General features: G+C 47.7%; 1 protein-coding gene across 6 annotated transcripts in view; it reads right to left on the bottom strand.

Annotated features, from left to right (window-relative positions):
- LOC135909194 (BBSome complex member BBS2-like) overlaps nt 1-17,017 on the bottom strand; it is a 147,999-nt gene that overhangs the window by 17,134 nt on the left and 113,848 nt on the right. For 5 of the 6 annotated variants that reach the window (XM_065441025.2, XM_065441027.2, XM_065441029.2 and 2 more), the window contains 3 exons: nt 10,752-10,883; nt 8,112-8,249; nt 7,663-7,775 (listed from right to left, as the gene is read on the bottom strand). In XM_065441025.2, the coding sequence (XP_065297097.2) occupies nt 7,663-7,775; nt 8,112-8,249; nt 10,752-10,883 (383 nt within the window). Of the gene's footprint in view, nt 1-7,658; nt 7,776-8,111; nt 8,250-10,751; nt 10,884-17,017 lie in introns of all 6 variants that reach the window. The other variant, XM_065441028.2, reaches the window with a different exon arrangement.

Below are 17,017 nucleotides of genomic sequence, written 5' to 3'. Positions count from 1 at the left end.
AGCCGCCCGTCATGCTCTGAGAGAGACATCAGATTCCTTACACGAACCGTTTTTCACGTGCAGCAGGCTTTGACCACGTGATACTCTTTCATATCCCTTACATGTACCTGTGCGTCTTATGTTTATTCATGTTCAGCCAGTACTGTGCATCCAGTGAATAAACCTTTAGTTGTCAGTGCGGCCTGTGAATGTGTCGTTCTTCTTCCTCTGGTCCCTTGCGTTCTATGGCGCTGAATTACTATGGATATGAACCAACTAGCTTAAAAATATGCCTTGACAAGAAAAAAGTATTCGTCAATAAAATTTGCAGCCCCACGTCACGTTTTGTGATCATGATGAAAATGCAAAATTGCATTTTGCAAAACTTCCACTTCCCAGCACAATATTTAGAACTCATGACCTCTCGACAGATCATAAAAACTTTGACAGACGATCAGATAGTCCACATGGCCGATAATGGCAGCCGTGCAGCCGCCATGGGTGTCGAGAATAGATCCCTGAAAGTGTAAAGGACAACCAGCTAGGAGTCATCGAAAAGAAAGTGAGAGAAACGGGGGCATTAAATTGAATGCAAAGGATGGAATGAAAAAAAGCCATGGAGATTCGCAAAAGTAGCAAGAAAGACATTAGAAGGAAAAATTCGTACAATAACACAAAGGGGAGTACCCTGATATCTTGAGGTTCAAGCTGGTCGCCTAATGACAAAAACATACCGGAACAAATATTCGCAAAAGGATGAGGCATGTATCTGCTACAGCAAAAGTTCGGAGAGAATTCGCATCTTTGTGGAATGCAAAAGTTTTCACCCAATGAGACCTGTAGGTAACGCACACTATCAAGAAGCACTGGGATTTAAAGCGGGTAGAACCGGTCAGTAGTTGAGATAAGCAAGATCCGTTTATAGCATTTGTGGACAAAAGAGCAAAGAAGAGAGTGACAGAACAGGGCCCATTACAGACATAGGTAATGATACAAGATAGATAAGTTTTAAGGAAGAGAAAAAAAAAAGATGCTAGACAAAACGCTAGAGTGAAGAGCATGTAAGCATACCTGACTGACCCATGCAGGCCAGGGAAATATTTGTCCCCTACCCTTTGTTTCAAAGAGGATGCCAATAAACCATCATCATACTTATTCCAGGGAGTTTTCCTAGCATCAATCCAGCGTTCGCTGGATGTGTGCCTCCCTCAAGGCAGCCTATGCAGTAACTCTAGCAGAGGTCATTTGGGAGGCGGGCCGCGTGTGTTGCTTTCCGCGGATGACGCGATAGAGAAAGCAAGGAGGACGCCCTTGCCACTCTCGCCATGAGTATTGCCTGCGCGGCTCCTCTTCCCATGACTGCCGGCAACGGCCTTCATAAAAGCAGCTGTCGCGCGCGCCGCGGGTTTCGTTCGATGGCGCCAAGAAGTCCTGATAGCAGCAGCATAAATTTTCATTTACGGAAGCCCTTTTCGCTACTTCTGGCGTGTGATGAATGCAACTCTCCAGAAATGCCCTTCACGTTACGTGCCGCGTGAGTGGTGTATATTCCAGTTTGACGAATGCATTACTCCACGCTAATTCGCAATTTAGTTGTGTTGAGTTTCGCTTATGTGGCTTCCACTCGTGTTCCTTCGCGCCACTCCGAGTGCCAGCTGTGAATTTAATGCCGTAAGGTTTTCAGGATTTTAACTACTGAGAAACTCGCAATCGCCGATGCGCCCTTCGTCGACGTCGTTCCTCGAACATTAACTGGCGCTACGATTCGGATGCGTTCGCGCCGACGAAGAAACGACGCCACCGTACCACGTGCGTGAATGGTGCGGTCTCTGTGGGCGGCAAGTATATACGCTCGAGTCCGGCGAATGAAGAAACGATGTGTTGTCGAAGTTACACTTTTTTATGTATCGATAAAATAATGTTTAAATAACATGGGAAGGAATTAAGAGTACGACAACTGTCGAGGTACACAAAGGATTAAGGCAAGGTTGTCCTCCATCACCGCTGCTGTTCATGCTTTGTATGATAAGTATGGAAAGAAGGCTACAAGGAAGCTATCTAGTGTATAATCTGTCGTACGGATTAGGCGGAAAGGTTGTTGAGGAAAGACTACCGGGTTTAATGTATGCGGACGATATTGTACTGTTAGCAGATAGCCAGAAAGATTTGCAAACTCTGGTCAATTACTGCGGAGACGAAAGAGACAGTCTAGGTTTCAGTTTTAGTGCAGCTAAGTCCAGTGGGATGTTTTTCAACGATACAACTGATCAGGAGCTTACAATACAAGGCAATGAAATTTCCCGAGTGGCCGAACACAAATATCTCGGGGTTTGGATAAACAAAAGGCAGATGTGCGCGGAAAAGCATGAACAGATCATAGCAAAATGGCGAAGAGATGCCGGGATAATGAAACATTGGGCATTGTGGAGGTACAACAGGTATGAGGTACTGAGAGATATTTGGAAGGGAGTATTGGTGCTGAGGCTTACTTTCGGGAATGCGGTCCTGTGCTTAAGGGCAGGACTGTCAGAGCTGTTGGAAGATTAGCACTAGGTGCCCACGGGAAAACCACTAACGAAGCAGTACAGGGGTATATGGGGTATCGTTCGAAGCACGGGAAGCTCAGAGTAAAATCCTATGCGAAAAACGCCTGAGGAAATTGGATGATAACGGGTGGGCAGCTAAGGTATTTAAATACCTATACAGAAAGAGCGTTGACTCACAACGGCGGAAAAGAACTAGGAAGCTAGCCAGTAAGTATGCCAGACACGAGAACGGAGAAAGAGCACTAAACGACTGGTTAAAAACGCGGAAGGTAAACATTGGACAAATTCAATAGAAAAGAAGCATGGTGTTGAACTATATATCGATAGTGGAAACAGCAGAAAGCGTTTTATGATAACTCCAGAGGCAGTGCTCTACTCTTTGAAGCTATGGGCCAGGATGTCTTAGAACGCGGAGCTATAAAAAGAAATTTAACGAAGAAGACACATTTACTGTATGTGGTAAATCTGTAGAAACAATAGAACACCTCAAACTAAAATGTGATGGTATCCATCCCGATGTCAATGCGGGCACAGTCACGCTTCCCGAGGCCCTAGGGTTCAGAGATAACAATAGTCATGCAAATAAATATGCGGTGGAAATTAGCAGAAAGCGATTGGAGGATTGGTGGCTCAAAAGCAGAGAGCTGGCATAAGGGTAAAGGTGTAGAAAAACATATTTAAAGAAAACGGCGTATTTTAATAATTTACAACAGTTAAAAAACAAAAAAAGCTGAGCATGGTGGCAACTACCACCACTCCGTTTCAAAGGGGACGCTGCTACCTTCCATCCATCCAGTAACACTGAGAGGAATCTGTTCTTTTTTAAGTTGGGGGGTTTAATAAATTTAACGCTATGCCACCATATCTCGGATTCGGGAATTGACGACGGAAACGAGCATATCACGCCAGGCGACGTCGCTGAGACGAGTACAGTACACGGCACTGCTACACACTTAGCACGGCGAAGAATTTATTAGTAGTAGCGCGATTTCGGTTTGGCCATCACGGGCCCCAATGCAACTGAAAAGGAAAAGTGTGCTTAAAATTGATAAGAATTCTATGCAGCTAGAAGACCACTGGGGAATAATCAGCCTTATCTAATCGTGAATGCTGCGGAACGTGAATAGGAAGAATAAAACTTGTCTCACGTTACAGCTGGCACGGCTCCACCGTCAGCCTCACACGTGCGATACCAAAATAAAATTCCCCAGTTCATTAGAGTCACGACCGGCTTTATAATAATAAAGCCGGTCGTGATTAGAGTAATCAACATTAAAGCGTGGTTTTTAATTAAAATTGGTAAATGGTATCGATAACAAAATGGGATCAGCATACGAACATTTTCCAGCCAATGTTCCTTTAAAATGGCGATCACAAGCGGCTTAGGTACGCGAAATAGCGTTGCCAGCCTAGGGTTTAGCATGCTGCTTTTAAAGTTCTGTAATTATTTTGCTTACGTTGTACGGCAGATGCCCATGCGACACTTGCGTGGCCTGACATGCTAGCTGGTTGAATATTCGAACTTTCAAGCAAATTTCCTTAGTTCACTTTCAAGAAAATAAAACATTCACGTTTGTTCAGCATATTATTCCCAGTCGACAATCCATGTCGTATTGGTAGTCTGCCTGTAGCTGTAGATCCACTCGTACGCGTCTTCGGCCGTGCAGAGGTCAACACGGAGTCACTTGACGCTCGCTGGGCAGTTCGAACTGGCGTCCAGCTCGCACGTGAATGTCCTGGTGCCCGCCATGCCAGTCGGAACCACGTTGGTCATATAAACGAATAGATTTCTGATGCTTACCACTAAAAACACAAACAACGCGGAAGGCACTTTTCGGTTCTGCAAGTATTACTGATCCACTAGCAGCGCGTATGAAACAGCGCCCGCGCGGCAGACGCGTGCGGGCAAGTCCACAGTCGCGTTTTGCGGCACGCGGCAGCGGCTCGTGGAGTCCCGCGTTGTCTCGTTCCATTCGATGCTTCTCATGACAACGCGCTCTCCGTTCTGCCCATTTCGTCTTCCATCGGAATTGTCTGTGTTTTTTTGCGCCACTGCCGGCCACGCTCAGGCATGTCGGATACGGACGAAGAGCTACTGGTGACTGTGAACACTATAACACTTGTTTGTTCTTTACTTGTGTGACGCCGACGTGCCAGAAAGCGGACGTGAAAGTTTTGGGTGCGGTAAAGGGACACTGAGGGCCAGGCGCACACTCTGCTTCCCCGCCTTCACCAATTACTCACCTGTCATGCCAAACTGCTGTCCATAATGTGCCAGCGGTTGGCGCGCAGCTCCTTGTCCGACGCTCGATTTATCATAGAGGCACGCATATCCGCGAACGGTTTCCAAAAACGCCTCCATTTCGAGGCGAATTCTTCGTCGACGGCTCAGTGGCGGTGTGGAAAGGCTTAACAAAAACAGCCCCCTTGACTGGAAATGGACTCTGAGATTTTACGGCGCGCGTGTCACTGTTCAGTGTCGGAGCCCATAGAATATGATTCTTTGCTTATGCGACAGGTGGCGCCACAACAGCGCGAGGAATGTTGACACGAGGTGGAGGAAGCGAACTAGAAAATTGACAAGCAAATACTTGGGCAGTAGCGGGGGAACAAGTAAGGAATCATCTGTCAAGAAAAAGGTTAAGGAGGCAGAGAGGGGTATGTGGAGTACAGAGATGCAAACCAAATCGGCATTGGAGACATACAGGACGTTTAAGCAAGAAATAGCCATAGAAAATATTTACGATAACTCTAAGGGAAGCTCATTGTTGTTCGAAGCCAGGACAGGTGTACTGAGGACTAAAACGTACGAGCCAGATACCAGGAGATAGATTTGGTATGCGAGGCGTGTAGAGAGGAGGAGGAAACGGCGGAACACCTGATACTGGCTTGTAAACAACTTCACCCTGCAGTTGAATCTAACGGGGAACTATTCAAAGCCTTGGATTTTAAAGACAGTGAAAGTAGAATAGACTTTGAACAGGTAGAAATAACTAAACGGAGGTTATCTGATTGGTAGACAATATCAACGCAGAAGTAAAGGAGTAAATACATAGGTATGCATGCATATAGAACGATTAAAGGCTAGGTGGCGCGCGTCGCCGCCGCCCGATTCAAAGGGTTGAGCCACAATCATCCATCCATCCATCCATCGTAAAGTGGCTCGCTTCTAATTGGTGGTCGTTTTGCGTCTGCCGCGAAAAATGGGTCTCGCACCCATTCGCGTGTTTGCCGCGCGTTGCTGCCGCTTTTCGTGAATCTTGCCGCGCGCGGCGTGTCGCGCGCGTTTTTGTCGCTAGTGTGGACGTACCAGAAGGCAAAATACGCGGCAGGGCCAAGCGGAGTGTGCAGGTAGCGCAGGCGCGGTTGAGCTGGGGCGAGACATTCGCAAAGGGCGCAGTGTGGGCACAAAGGGCTCGTGCAAAGGTTAAACAAGTGCCCGCTTCAATCTGCCTGATCGGGGCGGCGCGGGAAACTTGCAGCGCAAGCTAGGGGCCTACTTGGATGCCGTATATTCAAGCTGACGTAAAACACAGAAATGCCTTTGTGAAGAAACCCAATTTGAATGAAATGTGCTGCACTTAAGAGAGAACAGTAAATTCTAGTGACTAGGATGCAGCACTTTGATTCAGGGCCGGAATTTTTTGACAAAGGTTACCACAAATCGTTGTCTAAGAAATAGGTGTAGGAAGCTTATAAATCCGTAACTCCGTAAAAAAGAAAGAAAGAAAAAGGTATCGTAGTTCTGTGAACTGCACCCGCATCAAAGCTGACAAATTTAATATTGACACGTGTACTTGTTTATCATTCTCGGGTGATCACTTTTCATTGGCTAACAAATGTTAAACATTATCGCTTAGTGCAGGAAGCATATGCATGTATGTTATCGATGGTTCTCTCCGTCACCGAACCTTGAATAATCTGATTGCAAGTATGTGTGCGACGCGAATTGTGCAGTACTCTCTGGAAGGCACCGGCGATCATCCGGGAATCTTCCGACGACGAGTCGTGTGTGTGCCGACGCTCTTGACTCGCAGGTAAGATTTTCGACGTTGGCTGACTTTGCTTACCGCTATCGTTGTGCCTTGAGTGTTACTTGTAATGCAGGGCACACATTTGCCCAGTGAAGAGTTAAATGTGTGACACAGCTTTGGTATTGTGTCGTTCTTCACCGTCACTACCATGTGACAGTATATTATTTGGTAGCTTTTGCAAAATTGTTACAATGTTAAGGGCTTAGTAAAAGTCTTACGTATTAACAGTGTCTCAATTTTGTCCGCTTTAGAGGTATTATTACGTGCGGTTTACAGAATTGCAATGTCATTTTTCATTGTGTTAGAGAGTTGCAAATGTGATGGCACCGTTTTCTCAAGTTTTGCGATACTCGACAATCCTTATTTAAGAAAATCTGCAGCTTAAATAAAATATGTGCGTGTTACATTCACTAGATTCAAATTTTGTCTTTTAAGTGCAACAAATCTCATCAAATTCAGTGCAATGGTTGCCGAGAAGAATGATTACGCCGTTACAGAAGCGCCCGAGCTCGCGACTACGTACTTAAAGGGACACTAAAGTGAAAAGTGATTTCTTCTGCATCAGTAAATCACCGTTATACAACACCAAAAACACCACTCTTACAACGATAAGACGTTTGGAAAGCCAGAACAAGCGCAAGAACGAAATACGGGTGGCGACGCCTACTTAAGTTCCCGCACCTGGGGGCTGTGACGTCTTGGATTTTGATGGCATCTTCTAGGGCCTACTAATTATATATAGCGGTACAGATTGACTACATTGTGTTCTAAAGGAACCAAATATTAAACATGCCAAGTTTCGGGAACCTTTATTCAGCCAACGCGGCCCTAATGGGAAAACAAACTGGAATCCCTGACGTCACGATGACGTACCGGCGCTGGCGTTTCGGCGCGAAATTCAAATACTGATACTTGTACCTTCATTTTCTCATCTAATATTCAAACTGTTTTCTTGAAATGACTGCCTGCGGGGTTCTCAAACAATGCTTTATTAGTCTAAACTGATTTATTGTTTCCCTTTAGTGTCCCTTTAACGGTCCGTGTGCAAAGTGGATTATCAGCGTACTTCGCAACGCGCGCGCGGCATCGCACTGTGTACCCACTAGTCCCGTAGCAGGCGGCAGTCCTCGGCGCGCAGCAGCAGGCCGCGGACTATGCTGGCGGTGTCTGCCATGTTGGCCGAGATGGTCAGCCTCGCAGACTCGTGCTCTCGAACCTGCAACGGAAATGGGGCATTGCACGCTGACTTGCTTCTCTGGCCGCACGCTCCTTCTCCGTATGCGCGCGCAAGTTAGATCCATCCTCGTCCAATTCTGAGTATACATCCTCGGTTACGCAGACATTTACACTGACACGATGATCTCTAACTCTAGACTGCAAAACGGCAAAACACGTTGCACTCAACAGCACAGTAACATACAACATGTAGGATGCATGTATAGTTGCAGGACTGTATGTACAGTAACATACTAAAAGCTGTGTCGTTGGCATGAATAATCTTAAGCCTGACTATATATCTATTACATGAGCTAGTTACATGCGCTGTGCCCACCTTGTCGACAAGTGATCTGAGGCGGGCGTACTCGTCGGGGAAGTGCGCCCTAGACTCGAGATGCTCCAGCTCCAGGTAAGCAGCCAGGGACTGCACCATGTCGGCGGCCACGTCCATCAGGTCCGTCTCGATGCTCACCTGTTCATTCGGGGGCAAAACAGTCTGCGATACCTGCAGCGCTGCAGTGTGTGCACAAACGCTGGTGTCTCTGCTGTGGGTGCGAGCGGGACGGCAGACCGTGCAGCTATACAAACGGCTTTCCTTCAATCTCATCTAGTGTGCCACTGATACCGCAGATTGAGCTGCGATAATATCCTGCCAGCATTCTGAGGAACCTGCGTGGCGTGGGTGTCGGGGCATTGTTTCTGCAGCGCAGCATTGCATTTGCATTGCCTGTACAGCATCGCGCCAAAAGCGCCGTCTAGCTCCATACCGCGCAACCTTGCTTTCGTTAGTGCGTCGCCCCTTGAGGCGAAACTGCCTTTTTTGTTATTTGTTTGTTGTGAGTAACTTGGGGGGGGGGGAGAGTCTACTGCTTGGATTAGTATAGTAGACTCCGTGAGCTTGTACAACTTTAGCATACCGTTGTGTTCTGTGCTTTAATCATTTTTTCTAGCCGTCCTCTGTTATATTTTCCTGCAATGTGTGCCGTTCGGAACCGCAATTGTAGGCAGCGTTGCAGGCTCCGCCGTATTTCGGACGTTACCAGCTATGAGAGACGCCGTGGCGGACGGCTCTGGATTAATGTTGCCCCCCTGGGGCGGCGCCGTGCACAAGGTAAACATACCCGCTAGCGAAGCTTCCATAGGAACCCATACGTTCAAAACATGGCGGTCCATCGCCGGTTCATGGGGCTTAGCGCCATCTGTATGTGGTGGGAACACTTCCGGCGGAAGAAAAAATAACGTGACGCCATGTCTGTTAAAAGCAGAAGTGACGTCATTTTGTTTTCGAAGGCGCGAAATTTGTTTTGTTGTTCTTCCTTTGGAGCTATATATTCAAATGCCCCGCCATTCGACTTGATGGGCGTTTCGAGCTTTCAGCGTGGAAAGCGATGCAGGAAAAGGCCAGCCGTACGGTTGTCGAAATCGCATCCCTGCACAGAACATACTTTCTTTGGAGGCCGACGAAAGCTTTAGGTGTAGAGTGGTGATCCTATCGTCGGATGCCAAGCCCGTCGGCCAGCGCAGTCGCACGAAAACAACTACACAATTATCTGGCGGTCGTAACTCACTACTTTTGACTGAACAAATTAAGAAGCAATGAAACTACCCGCGTCACCAAATTCAGGCAAACTTCGACAGCAAGAAAGCACAAATTGTGAGGGGGGCGTAATTCAACAGGTGATGCGAGTGCGCCTTTCTGCCCATTTCAAGACGTGCATTGCACTGCGAGTGATAGTGGCGTCAACGCCCCCTGTAGCGATGGGCGCTGAAAAGAAATGCATTTATTAATAATAATAAAATTAAACGTATTTTCTTAACTCATCACGAATATATAAAATTAACTAGGAATTTTATTTTCGCTGAATGAATCTAACTGTGTCTCGTTTGAATTAAAAAACGCGTTTTTCTTTCCCAATGTTTGTTCCCTCCAAACATAGTCGCGCTTCAATCGCTGCTCCCATAACCACCCATGCTGATGTCGGTGACAGTCTGTACTGAACCGCTTTTCGCCCTGTCAGGGTTGGGGGCTCAATCCCATCGCTCGTGGTCCGTTGTCAAGATTGGAGTCCGGCATGAATTCGAAGCTAGCTGGCCCATGCCGTCGTCCAACTTATCCACGCTGAGGACGTTGATGAAGGGAAGAACTGCTTCTCATCGAGAACGAGGAATATGGGTTTATTTACAGTATTTATATCAGTCTAACATGACTGCTTGAGAAAAGTGCATCAGTCTAACATGACTGCTTAAGAAAAAGAGTGTCAGTCCAACATGACTGCTTAAGAAAAGTGTCAGTCCAACATGACTGCTTAAGAAAAAGTGTGTCGAGCACCCGCACAACAGCAGTTTTTAAACGCCCGGTCCGCCGGCGATACAAGGCGGCGAATGTTCGTTTCGTCAACGCAAAACTAGCCGCCTCCAGCAGACGGCTTACGCACACAAAGGCACACACATTCCAATGCCCGGAGCCGACGTCAAAGGGGAGCCGTTCCGGGTAGCTCGGAGCCATTCTGGGTAGCTCGTTGTCCTGCGTCCCGGTCGGCGCGTAGGAAGCAACAAAAAACGGCTTTCCCGCGGCAGCTCGCGCGCGCGTAGCAGATCAGGTCCGCGCTGGGGAGTTCGGGCACAATAGTTCGCCCGCCGAACTCATTCCGTCACAACGGCGATGGGGCTAGAGGATGGCGGCGGTTTCAGCACAAAGCCCGCTTCATCGAACGCATCCTAGCTGAAGCGACGGAGAGTGGGGGATGCGCGTCTTGTTCCCCAGTCCTAATTGGGTGGCAATCCTGCATTTAGCTCGCCATTCTTAACAGCCCGAAGCTTCGCGACCTATTTGAATCGACCTTGCCGTGCACCCAAAGCACGCAAGAGTCGAGCAGCAGCACGCGCAGCCGCAATCAGTGCCTGCAATTTGAGACTGCGCTCGAGGGCGCCGCTGTGCCATGCATCACTCGCACACATTTCCAGAGCTACGCACCTCTCCGCTGGCGTCCGCATCGATGGTGATAGGCTTGAGGCATCGCAATGCCACGAAGCTCACCCGGAAAGATGTGCCGGCCTGGCACAGGTCTTCGGGCAGCAGGAAGTTCTGGTTCACCCACGACGCCACCTGCGAAGGAGCTTACTTGGGGTCCATCGGAATTTCTATTGAGTGTTCCATCAGTGTCAGGAACGCGCCTGTATACCTGTATTGGAGCCATCCGCAACCTCAAGTCTGTATATCGGACAGTGAGTGCCCATCAGGCACGGTATCGAACCGGAACCCAACGGAAACCGGAAAGAACCCGTGCGAACCAAAACGTTGTGATTTTATTTTTCTTTTCTATTTTTTTCACTCCGGAGTGACACCAAAAAAAGAAAAAGAAAATGCTGTTCGGTTCAGGTGGGCCGCCTTCTCTGGACCCATGTATTGCTGCCTGCACTTGTAGTGGCTCAACCGTGCCAGTGCGTACAACACAAGCTCTAACCGTGCCACATCATTTGTGAACGCACACTAGCTCACTGCCGCGATTTTGGATGTGGCAGCATGATTTTCAAGGTGTCGCCTAAATTGGGAGTCAAGCATGTCGGTACTGCACTCTTGAATGAGTAAAATTTGGTACCGTAAAATGTTTCGCCTTTAAGGGATGATTCTTTTTTGGGCGGTCACTTTTGATCATGCTGCATGCTACGTCAGCTTGGGTTGGCGCGATGAAATTGACGTATTGCTTCAATGTTCTTCCACACTTAACGTCAATTTATAGCGAAGCTTTCTTTGCCTCTTCCTTTAACTTTTCCACTCCTGCTGCTTCTGCTGTGGCTGTTTTGCATGCAGCATAGGGGGTGGTTCAGAGCGCGGCAAAGAGGAAAGGTGACGCGAGAAACTCATTTGGAGCTTTCCATCGCTTGGCATGTGCACAATGCCTTCTGGTGCTCCCTGGGCATCGCCACATTAGCCTTTTGACAGCTGTAATTATCCGTGACCCCACTAAAGCATTGAAGACGCTGCAGCGCTTACCTTTCTACTAATGTGCAAGTCCAGAGGGAAGCTAGAGTATGGACCCTAGAATATTGTGGGGGTTTTACGTGCCAAAACCACTTTCTGATTATGAGGATTATGATTATGATTATGAGAATATTGTTCTATCTAGCTATGGGGCCATAGCTAGGTAGAATGGTAGAGAGGAGGCAGAGAATACGTAGAACCGAGGCAGTCGCAAAACGAGCGACGTACTAGGGATGTTCGATTAATTTTTACTTGATTTACAATTGGTCATTCATAATTTTAGCCTTTAATCGATTAAGCGCTTTCGATGCAGGGTTTTTAATCAATTAATTGATTGATTGACATTTTTGCCAGGCACTTTTAGGAAGCTTGAAACATAGTTATCTACATTTGTAGGACCCTAGTTTAAGGTTTGAGCGGTGAAACCAAGCTTCAAACACAAGTCTATAAACGTTTGATAAAGGTTAATATTTAACTTGCTAAAAACTAAATATAGTTGGCACAAGTGCCCTTTGAAAAGGTAATACATGTTATGAAATGGCGCTTAGAGCAGACTTAAATAAGATACATAGTACTAGTGAACCCATGTGCAGGGCAATCAACGAGAAGAAAGGGGGTTAACCGAGGGGCCCGATTTTTATTAGTCATATCATAAGAAGCCAACACACAACCTTCGCGAAATGCGAAGGTGGGGGGTTCGGTTCCCACCTGCGCCAAGTTGTTGTTTTTTCATCCACTTTAATTTCCATTAATTTATCGTTTCTTTATTTCATTTATTAAGCACAAGTAATTTCCCCTATGTTGTCCTTGGTGTCAGTGTTTGTTGGCTTCTTATCACATGTACAGTGTAGTTAGACAAGAAATAAGAAAAAATGTCAGAAGTTACAGGTGAAGTCCAACTAAAATATGCGAGAGATTTCAATACGCACAGGGGGGAAAAATTGCTAGCTTAGAATTCTAAGTCACATGCTCTTTTCTACAGAGCGAAGGAATGTCAATTGGCTGGGATGTTCAGGCAAAACCGACACCTTCTTTTGACTGGACACACAACCAGGGTGCAAGAATGGACGCTCGGACGCTATGGATTTGCTGGAATCGACACGAACTCAATCGCTATGTCAACATACGTGCTCCAAACTGGCGCGCACGCTGTACCACCTCTTTTGCGGAGCGACACGACGACTGGGTCGTTATAGCATGCTTTGAATTAAGAGGGTCTTTAAAGCCTCCGGCTTCACGAGGCATGGGGGAAGCGGAGAGAAGCGCTCGGCGTGGCATCACTCGGAAAAACAGTCGCTCTGCCACAGCGGCACAGTCGCTGCTCGTGTGCCGCAATACCAGTACGATTTCAAGAATTTGGCACCACTCCTGTCAAACTCTCAAAAGTGATTAATCAAACCGGCCTAATCGAATAAATCGATTAAATGAAAGGTGAACATCGATAAAGATTAATCGTTTTGCGGCATACATTTAATGGATCAATCATTCATTGATATTGCTACGGGATAGTATTTCCAATGACGAAGAGCCGAGCAGTAAGAAGACGACGACGACGATTGGAAGCTAGCGCGGGCTGTTGCCTCTTGGCCAACTGCGCCGTATTGCCTTGTAAATATACTTGTAAATAGCTTTTCTTCGGTGTCTTCCTACGTAACATATCTGGTGGAGGTGGACGTTCCCTGTACCTCGTCACGGACCTTCGCAGCGGACGGTACGTCGAGCCCTCCTTCATGGCTCCCGGCGACGACAACTCGACACCGCCGGATTTTCTCCATTTTATCTACTCTACTGTCGCGAACCGACCTTGCCCCTTGACACGGTACTTCCTCCTGCTGCGACCTCAACAACCGAGTATGCGCGCGACGCCATCGCTCTCGCCGACCATGCACGCCAGCTTGCCCTTGCTCGACTGACGGACGCGCGCAAACCACGCAGCAGCGTCAGTACAACGCCCGCCACCGTGACGTACAGTTTTCGCCTGGTGCTCCTGTGGTCGCCCTCTCGTCACGTCGGACTTTCACAAAAGCTCCTTTCGCGATGCACAGGGCCCTACCGCGTGCTGCGCCGGTGACACCTGTGACGTACGAAATTGCTCCTGTGAGCTCAACCTCGTCTACTCTGGCATCTAGTGATGTCGTGCACGTCAGTAGGCTCAAGACCTACTGCACTGCTTCAGACTCCGGCCTTTAGTCGCTCCGGGACGGCGCTTTTGCCGCCGGGGGTAGTGCTACGGGATAGTATTTCCAATGACGAAGAGCCGAGCAGTAAGAAGACGACGACGACGATTGGAAGCTAGCGCGGGCTGTTGCCTCTTGGCCAACTGCGACGTATTGCCTTGTAAATATACTTGCAAATAGCTTTTCGTCGGTGTCTTCCTACGTAACAATATTATCAACCCTGTGACAGCCTTGTCTCTCTCGCAGTTCTCATAAAATGGGACAGGGCGGGAGAGGGAAAAGGGGACGTGATATAGACATGACAGCGGTTGCGGACAAACTCACTACGGTACGGTACGTCTCCGCTATTTCTGAAAAATAAACACGATGGAAATATTGACACGTGTACTTGTTTATCTTTTTCGAGTGACCGCTTTTCACCGTCTAACAAATGTTATCGCTCAGCGTGAGACGCGCCCGCATGTATCGGAAGTTTCTCGAATGTTATCGATGGTTCTTTCTGCTGTCTGTTGTCACCGAAGCTTACGCAATTGGACTGCATGTGCGGTGCGAATTGAGTAGAACTTTCTGGAAGACATGCAGGCACTAGCGATTACTCTGGAACCTTCGATGGCTCATGTATAAAAGCCGACGTGCTTGACCGGCAGATCAGCACGTTTTCTGCATTTTTTAGCACGCAGAAAACGTGCTAAACACGCAGTGCACATGGCGCTAACGCCAAACAAGCGAAACTGATGATGTCTCCTGATGACACAGGCAGCTTTTACAGATTTTCTGAACTAGACAGCGGCGATTTCGGCCACGATTTCAGCAACGGTGACGGTGTAGTCTCTGACGTCACAAACACTGGGTGGCTAGTAAAGACATAGGTTGGGAACGCAACCAATCTTTAAAATTCATTTTCAGGGAAACTAGATGACTTTCAGCCACATTGCTTGGCAAGTATAATCAGAGTGCAAAAGAGAATGTGTATTCAAAATTTTATTAAGATCAGTGGACATCGAAAAATCGCCGGAGTTGCCCTTTAATTTTAAAGCAAAGCTTTATTTACCTCTTCCTTCGACTTTCCCGCTGTGCTGCTGCTGCTGCTGCTGCTGCTGCTATGGATGCTGCTGTCTTGCACTTCGCGTCGGGGGTGGTTCAGAGCGTGTGTATACATGACAGGAGCGAGTCAAAGAGGAAAGGCGACGCGAGAAAGTCGTTTGGACCTCACCGCGTCGAATGTGCACAATGCCCTGTGGAGCTTCCTGGGCGTGGCCACATCAGCCTCTTGACAGCGGTAATTATCCGTGACCCCTCAAAAGCACTGCAGAAACTGCAGCACTTCCCTTTAGCATAAAGAAGAGAGGGGATGTAGATAGAACTGTAAAGAGGGTGGAGGAGAAGAGGCAGTTCCTATATAAGGGGGAGGGGGGCAAGGTGACGTCAGAAGGCAAGGAAACCCTACTACTATACGACAGCGGTTGCTGGGAAAGTGTATAAGCTGAAGTTCAAGGTACGATACAGTACATTCCTAGTAGTTCTGAAAAATAAACACCATGAAATATGTCAAGCGGACAAATTACGTAGGGCGTGCAGAAGCAGAGCCGCATTAATTAAAGTGCACCGCAGGGTCCAGCGACACTGCTGAAGCGGTCGACCATCAAACACTTCTGTGCCCGCCGCAGTATATCTTTGTGGCTGCGGCATTACTGGAGGTCGCGGGTTTTATCCCGACCGCGGCGGCCGCATTTCGGCGGGGGCGAAATAGGAAACGCACTTGGATTTTGGGACACTTTAAGGAACACCATGGTGTCAAAATTAATCTAGAGTGCGCCACCACGGCGTGCCTCATGATCCGATTGTGGTTTTGGCACGTATAGCCCCATACTCCGATTGAAGTTTAATACTTCTGCCACCACGCGACGTGTCATGTAAGGCAATTGCAATGCTCGACCCTCTCAGAGGTTGTGAAATATGGCGCACAACGCCTCGAGCAAACACCTCTCCCTTTGTGTTATGTGTACTACGCAGACAAACAGCAGGGGAGCACCCAAGGTAAGGTTTAACATCAACTCACCACTCTCGTGTTAGACTGAACGAAATTAAGCTTTTGCTGTCAACATCACCGCTAATTATCATCAACCAGAGCAACCGCGGCACAGAAAGCTTCACATACATCGATTCCCACAGTGCATGGGACCCGCATAATTTTGAAAACATACTTATTTGTCAACTATCCTGAGTTCTTGCATATGTTTAATTGCAAAACGACCAACTCCTCTCGGTATGTGGTTTGGGAAGGAAGGGGAGAGGACAGGGCAAGCCAAAATTGAGTGGACCGGCTCAGGAGAGAGTCCAGAATTTCTTTGTGTGTGTGTGTGTGCTCCGTCTTTCCCTTTGTGTCCATGGCTGAAAATTTGCGGGACGGTGGGTTGCATTCCCACCTGAGGTGGAAGTCGTCAGCTCGCTTTGCAGTGTTGTACCTCAAAGACGCATGTCCGCTATGGGCCAGCTTGTCAAAGTGTCAGAGCTGTGGCTGTTCTTGCTCTCCTTAAGTTTGTATTATTGCGGAATGTGATCCGGATCTTCTAGCAAGTTTTCAAATTTTCCGAGTTTCTTAAGTTTTCTAGCTTTACAAGTTTTTCGTGATCACATTCTTCCTCTTTATTTGATAGGACCTCGAGTGCCAACTGTCAGGATCGTGTACATTTAAACTCGGAATCAGCGCCTTATGCAGAGTATCGTATCTTCCGGTGCTAATCTTATGACGACGTCAACCTATTGCTTCGTCAGGCGATATAGACACGTGAGGATACCATTATTCTCGTATATCCGAATTGTAATCTGGAGCTATCGCCTTCAGCTTGTGTGTAAGTCGTACTTTAGGAATTTTCGGACGCAATTTACTTTGAGAAATTCAATTAGTTCAGTAAGGCGCTTGCACTTGGTGGATGGCCTAGGATAATGAGGATGTATGCTGCACTTCCGCACACGTGCGTGCGCACGTGACTTACGTGTGTACACAATGTGTCTGTCCTTGATGCGTGGTGCTCTGCCCGTTGCATCTTTCGCACAGCGTGTGTTGTGACCGTAATCGAC

Source organism: Dermacentor albipictus, chromosome 9, assembly GCF_038994185.2.
Source record: "Dermacentor albipictus isolate Rhodes 1998 colony chromosome 9, USDA_Dalb.pri_finalv2, whole genome shotgun sequence".
NCBI classification, from domain to species: Eukaryota; Metazoa; Arthropoda; class Arachnida; order Ixodida; family Ixodidae; genus Dermacentor; species Dermacentor albipictus.
This window is presented reverse-complemented; position numbering and strand designations above follow the sequence as displayed.